The 7,378-nt window shown below is 36.1% G+C and overlaps 1 protein-coding gene across 1 annotated transcript; it reads right to left on the bottom strand.

The window, feature by feature from the left end:
- Positions 1 to 697: 697 nt before the first annotated feature.
- LOC129282071 (annetocin receptor-like) lies at positions 698 to 7,378 on the bottom strand. Its single transcript, XM_064113582.1, has one exon. It carries the CDS (start codon positions 7,347 to 7,349, stop codon positions 6,207 to 6,209), a length of 1,143 nt encoding a protein of 380 aa, XP_063969652.1. The 5' UTR covers positions 7,350 to 7,378; the 3' UTR covers positions 698 to 6,206.

The following is a 7,378-nucleotide window of genomic DNA, read 5'->3' as shown; positions in this document are numbered from 1 at the left end:
CATGAAAATAAATATTTGTGTCATGTACAAGTTTTTCTTTCAGTTGTCTAATTCTGTTTCTTCAAAGCATGCACACAATACCTTGCAAAATAGTGAAACAAAACAAAAAGATTGCTTTATTTCGTCTGTATGGCTGAAACATGAAAATAAATATTTGTGTCATGTACAAGTTTTTTTTTTCAGTTGTCTAATTCTGTTTCTTCAAAGCATGCACACAATACCTTGCAAAATAGTGAAACAAAACAAAAAGATTGCTTTATTTCGTCTGTATGGCTGAAACATGAAAATAAATATTTGTGTCATGTACAAGTTTTTCTTTCAGTTGTCTAATTCCGTCTCTTCAAAGCATGCACACAATACCTTGCAAAATAGTGAAACAAAACAAAAGGATTGCTTTATTTCGTCTGTATGGCTGAAACATGAAAATAAATATTTGTGTCATGTATAAGTTTTTCTTTCAGTTGTCTAATTCCGTCTCTTCAAAGCATGCACACAATACCTTGCAAAATAGTGAAACAAAACAAAAGGATTGCTTTATTTCGTCTGTATGGCTGAAACATGAAAATAAATATTTGTGTCATGTACCAGTTTTTCTTTCAGTTGTCTAATTCTGTTTCTCCAAAACATGCACACAATACCTTGCAAAATAGTGAAACATTACAAAAAGATTGCTTTATTTCGTCTGTATGGCTGAAACATGAAAATAAAAATTTGTGTCATGTACAAGTTTTTCTTTCAGTTGTCTTATTCCGTCTCTTCAAAACATTCACACAATACCTTGCAAAATAGTGAAACATTACAAAAAGATTGCTTTATTACAACTGAACAAATATCGTCTGGCTGAAACATGAAAATAAATATTTGTGTCATGTACCAGTTTTTCTTTCAGTTGTCTAATTCTGTTTCTTCAAAACATGCACACAATACCTTGCAAAATAGTGAAACATTACAAAAAGATTGCTTTATTTCGTCTGTATGGCTGAAACATGAAAATAAATATTTGTGTCATGTACAAGTTTTTCTTTCAGTTGTCTTATTCCGTCTCTTCAAAACATTCACACAATACCTTGCAAAATAGTGAAACATTACAAAAAGATTGCTTTATTACAACTGAACAAATATCGTCTGGCTGAAACATGAAAATAAATATTTGTGTCATGTACCAGTTTTTCTTTCAGTTGTCTAATTCTGTTTCTTCAAAACATGCACACAATACCTTGCAAAATAGTGAAACATTACAAAAAGATTGCTTTATTTCGTCTGTATGGCTGAAACATGAAAATAAATATTTGTGTCATGTACAAGTTTTTCTTTCAGTTGTCTTATTCCGTCTCTTCAAAACATTCACACAATACCTTGCAAAATAGTGAAACATTACAAAAAGATTGCTTTATTACAACTGAACAAATATCGTCTGGCTGAAACATGAAAATAAATATTTGTGTCATGTATAAGTTTTTCTTTCAGTTGTCTAATTCCGTCTCTTCAAAACATGCACACAATACCTTGCAAAATAGTGAAACAATACAAAAAGATTGCTTTATTTTGTCTGGTTGAAACATGAAAATAAATATTTGTGTCATGTACAAGTATTTCTTTCAGTTGTCGAATTCCGTCTCTTCAAAACATGCGCACAATACCTTGCAAAATAGTGAAACAATACAAAAAGATTGCTTTGTTCCAACTGAACCTATATCGTCTGGCTGGAGCATGAAAATAAATATTTGTGTCATGCGTAAGTATGCGGCAAATGCATCCCGTCTTTCCCTTTTCACCTTTTTGTATTCGATATTGAGGAAAGAAAAGTATTTGTCTATATTCCTCCGTGTTTGAGAATCCTACGTGTGCATTATGCATGAAACAATGGGATCGAATTATTGACTTTCCCTAAATTCAATTTACAGTATTTTCCCTCCTATTTCGGCAAACGTTTTAATTGAATAACACAAAGTGCATATAAAGTCTTTCAAATTATATACAGACAGCCTACATTACATGGTCTTAACCTCATGGGATAAAGCAGGCACGTAGTAAATTATATCATCGCAATCTTATTTTAAAATGTGTTATGAATAACTATGTATGTTCATTAAACGAAATGTTTAGCTCCCCCACGACCATACATGTTCATTACCATTGTGGGTGAGAAGGGGAATTATTTTACTAAATCGGTGACAAAAAAACACCAGATTTTGTGAAAATTAAGCATAATTATGACAAATGAACGCCTTTTCCTTATTTATAAACAATCCACATTATACATTACACATGCAGTTAATTGACGAAATGCAATCCTTTTATGCATTTTCAAACAAGCGCTTTATTTGAATCAGGTATTTGAAAAAATCATTTTACATAAAAAGAAATCCATATGACTCTAAGCTAGGTCTATCTATAGCAGACTTGACCTTCAACAGTATGGGAGGGAGGATGTAAGGGTGCGTGAGTGTGTGTGTATGCCGCTGTACAAATCTGTGACATTGAAAAATCCATAATACGCGTGGGTTGTTCTTCATCTTAATGATATTTTTGGCAATCTTATAAGGCTCAAATGAAAGTGACAAGCTGCCATTTAGTACATTAATGTTATTTATTTTTAACTTTAAAAGGGTATTTTATGGTTTCATTTATTTGTTTGGAAAGCATAAAGGAAGAGGGAAGAACGAGTACGTTATACCTCCTCTCTCTTTCTCGCTCTTTCATCAGTGATGATAAAAACATGAATGCATAAGTCAAAAGCTTGTTGTCCAACACATTAAGTGGACAGTAAAAATGATAGATATTTACAATCTTTGAAGGTTTCCATGGTGGAGAGAATATTGGTTCATCTGTAATTACCTCTTCGTTCCTGCTTTCCTATTGGCTAAACCTTAATTACTTCTTTATAACCGACCTGGTTATAAACCCAAGTTTTCAAGTGGATCATCATTCCTGATGACGACCAGACACGCTGGTCGAAACGTCGTGAACAGTTCTTTTCAGAGCTAACATACAATCAAGAAAGAATATCAAATAGTCCTTTTCAGTTTCAGGACTACATACATGGTGTTTACCGTAAAAACCTCCAATATTTACAATCTTCTCTACGGGTAAATGAAGTATTCGCTCTCCCCTGTTTTTCTACGAATTATGTTTCAAATAGATGGTTGGTTGCCCTTTCGCTCTAATAATTATCATCTAATATAATATACATGATATAGAGAAGGAGAAATTTATCTCTGGAGCCACTATAATGCCCAGATAATAATGCATCAATATTTTCAGCACATAATTACTTCAACTCTGGTGATCCTTTAAAAGTTCGTGAAACCTTATAAACACTTTCACTCACTCACATGTACTCTTTGCCATATCAAGAAATAAATATATATCATTTTATTTTACAAAAAGGTATTGGTTTTTATCAACAGGAAGGAAAATGAGTGAGTTCTTTCGAATACGATTTCAATACCTTCAACAAGAGTATAAAGATGAAAAGTGGGGAGTATTTTAGCAGAATTAATTTCGACGCATGCTATCTATAATATCGTGTCAATAATGTCCATTATGTGTAATAATAGGAAACCTTCGAATGAAGTAGTCGAGCGTCCTTTTAATATTATAAAAGGAAATGATATTCATTGGTCACCTAGCTCCTTCGTTTGAAGCTTATGAAATATAATAGTAACGTTGAATCAATCAATTACTTCGCCATTAAAGGAGAAATGACAGTTCCTATTTTTCTTTAAAATCAAATATTGGATTTTTCAATCGTTGGCTGCGAGTGATTGCGATCCAAGGTAAATCGCTTTTTGTTGCTTTTCAAAGTGTATAACGCTTTAATTTGTCGATTTACTTGATTCTCCTCTTCTTCATCCTTGGAATTCACGTCATCTTAGCAAAAATCGGAAAAAAAATGTGGATAATATTTGTTTCTTTATAACGAATGATTTTTCAATTGGCTACAGAAATTATTTTCGTCTTTGGAATTCACGTCATTTTAACAAAAAGATCGGTAAAACTAGCGAATAATGATTTTTTATCAGGATGACTTTCAATCATAAGATTTCACTCAGCGTATTAATGATGAATAGATTGACAGCTCGTGTTTGCCTCGGATCGAATGAAAATGGAGAGCGATGTAAGCAGATACAGGTGCGTACATAATTAAGACACCGTACCTCAAACAGACAGAATTGATACCATGGTGTATAATAATAAAATGTCATCGACAAAATAAAGAATTATTTTTGTCGACCAGGATTCGGCTAAATTTACACAACTGATGTATATATGGGAAAGGGAAGACTAGAGAAAGGGTAAAGAGGGGAGACAGAAATGGGAAAAAAGCTTGGGAAAATGAGTATAAGTTTGAAGGAGAGAAAGGAGGGAGAGAGAGAGAGGGGGGGGGGGGGAGAAAAGGAGGTGGTAAACCGTTGAACTCACTCAAAATACGACATTATTTTTAATCAAAATTGTGTACAGGAGATTCAGATATTAAAACAATAATGAAAAAAAAAACGGTTGGATTTTTTTAAAATTGGTCATGATGGTCTTGAAATCGAAGGTGCACATTGTACCCTTAAATCATTAAACATATTAAATATCATGAGAATAAATTGGATGAAAGGTCAAGTCCTAGCTCCCCCAAAGACGTTGATTTGAATATAAAAGAGAAAAATCAAGTGATCAAGTAAACTGAGAAGTTCTTCGAATCAGTTGTAAAAAAACATTTTCCATCAATTTCCATACAATTTTTCCTTTCCCTTATCTATGTATTTTTTTTCAAGTATTTCAGGACCTCTTAATTACAGCGTAGAATCTATTCACATGGTGTCTGCGCTATACAAATTAGTTATTATTGTTATTAAAATGATAAATTTCTGATGTTTTTCACGAGTAGTATTTTCGGTGATTTTCACAAAGCTGCAGTGAATGCAAAGAGATCAATGGCAGTAAATGCATAAAACGGAGACGATGATGCGGGGCCCTGGGAACGATTTTTTGATTGGTGGTGCTGATGTAAATTTGAAAAGCAAAAACAAAAAACAAACAAACAGGTTTTCACTTAATAGTGGAGATCAAATTGGTCCCGAGAAATTTTACAAACCCCCCCCCCAAAAAAAAGATTTCACCAAAAAAAGGAGATCAAATTGGTCCAGAGAGATCTGAAAGCCCCCCCCCCCAAAAAAAAAAAAGGGTTTCGCTACAAAATGAAAGTCACTTTGCTTAGATTTTCCTATTTTACACATCTTCCGGAATACCTGGGGCCTGTTGCATAAAACTTTTTACCCGAGAAAACTCTGGTAAAAACTGAAAACTAAGGTTAGTCTGATTTCTGCCATTGACTTTAACACAGGGCAAAAACTCCGGTAAAAACAACCTAAGTTTTCTCAGGTAAAAAGTTTGATGCAACGGGCGCTTGGAGGTGATGCCTATGGAGAATAATACACGCAGCTGAAGCACTCCCAGCATTGGGAATCGGTGAAGAGCTTGTTGTAATCACCAAAGGTGCAAGCGTTCAATTATCTGATATTAAATCATTAAAGAAAATAACAAAAATAGCACTGAAAGGCCAGGATGTTCATGTAACTGAAAATAGGCGATGCTCAAATTTTAAAATGTTTCAATCAAATTTCAATGAAAATGGCGAGTGGCAAAACTATCTCTGAGTAATGATTTGCCTTTTGGGGATATTAAGTTGTTCATAATATTCATAAATTTAGATTGGATCCATATAGAAATAGATCAGTAATCAAACGCACATGCGCAATCAATATCAAACATGTTAAATGACCCGTGTATAAGTGTGTATAAATTATGGTTGCTAAGTACTTTTTTTGGCAATCGAGTGAAAAATGTCAAATTCTTATCAATCTAAAATATATTAAATAAATACGCGCTGTTTACGAAGGAGGCCACCCATCAATTGCAATTTTTCAATTTATCAAAATACGTGACTAATTGTGGGTCTAAGATTTACAATTGGACATTTATCATGTTTTTAGCTCCGTCACCTCAAATTCAATATACATAATATTTGTCATAATGAACAACTTATTGGGTCACCGTCATCACGATCAGCTCATTTGCCATGGAAATGAGCACGTACTAGTTCAATTATGACACCGATGGATAATGGTCGTAGTCACTTTACAGTTTGGGTCGCATATAGCTTCCAACAGGACCCTCTGTTAACTAAACAACGTTTACAACTCATAATTACATTAATCATAGAGACCTCGGATACATGTGAATCTTGACAAGGCGGCACTAAGACCCTGTTTAAACGCCTTGTACCGATAAGCATAGACGAATGGATTCACGCAGATGTTGAAAGTAGCAAGTATGGTGGTGTAGAGGTGTAGGCTGCTGCCTAGGTAGTTCTGAGGAACCCCGAAGACGTTATAGACGAAGAATGTGACTTGGTTAGGTGTCCAACAAACTAAGTACGTCACGAAGACGATCAAGAGGGTGATAGTGATGTTCCGCCGTCGGAGATCTCGTCCTTCTTCGGCCGAGGACTTCGCTACCGGTCGTGGGTTATCGACGTTCTGGTTGTTCACAGGAGGCGCAGATGACTGCGGACCTCCTGTCGTGAGTCTTTGAGATCCTGAAGCCTCTTGCATAGGGACTTCATCTGTAGTGCTTTGGCAGGTTGGAGGTGGCCCATCTGAGTTGTTGCCTGCCGCGGGTCTCACACGCTTGAATGTGCGTAGCTTGGCCGTGATGCGAGCGAAAGAGTATCCCATGATCACAACTGGCATAAAGAACTCGACAAGGAATGTGGCAACACCTGAAGCAATCGGGAAAGCCGCGCTTGTCTGTACGATGATACAGTCTTTGGCCGATGCTTCATCGTAATCGAACAATACGACGGCGAACATGATTTGTAGTGTCGGCGCGGTTAGCCATGCCACTGCTGCTATAAGATAAATCGTTCGACGTTTCAATCGCGTCATGTAGAGGACCGGATGCACGACGGCGACGAAACGTTCGAGGGAGATGATCGTCAAATTGAAGGTGGAGATTGCAAACCCGCTGAAGGTCGCCACTCTGGAGTTCCAGACACGACAGAATAACTCCGCTCCTAATCCTTTATGAGGAGGCGAGAAAGGATACCAAGTTGTTTGGATGGTATTGATGATGAGGATGAGGGAGGTGATGAAGTCGATGGCGGATTGGGTAACGATGAGCCAGTTGGTGTTGTTATCCCTTGCCTGACGTCGCAACACAGCAAAGCAAAGGGCATTGCCCAAGACTCCAAGTATGCCAAAGAGGATCTGAGAAGCTGTAGCGATGGAAAGATCAATCGACAGCATTTGGGAATCATCTTGCAACGGCAAGGTGTCGTTTGCTGTTCCCGTCATCCTCACCTATCCTTAAGTTACACCTCCGT

Source organism: Lytechinus pictus, chromosome 18 (genome assembly GCF_037042905.1).
Source record: "Lytechinus pictus isolate F3 Inbred chromosome 18, Lp3.0, whole genome shotgun sequence".
NCBI classification, from domain to species: domain Eukaryota; kingdom Metazoa; phylum Echinodermata; class Echinoidea; order Temnopleuroida; family Toxopneustidae; genus Lytechinus; species Lytechinus pictus.
The sequence above is the reverse complement of the archived record's forward strand: the minus strand, read 5'-3'. Positions and strand labels throughout refer to the sequence as shown.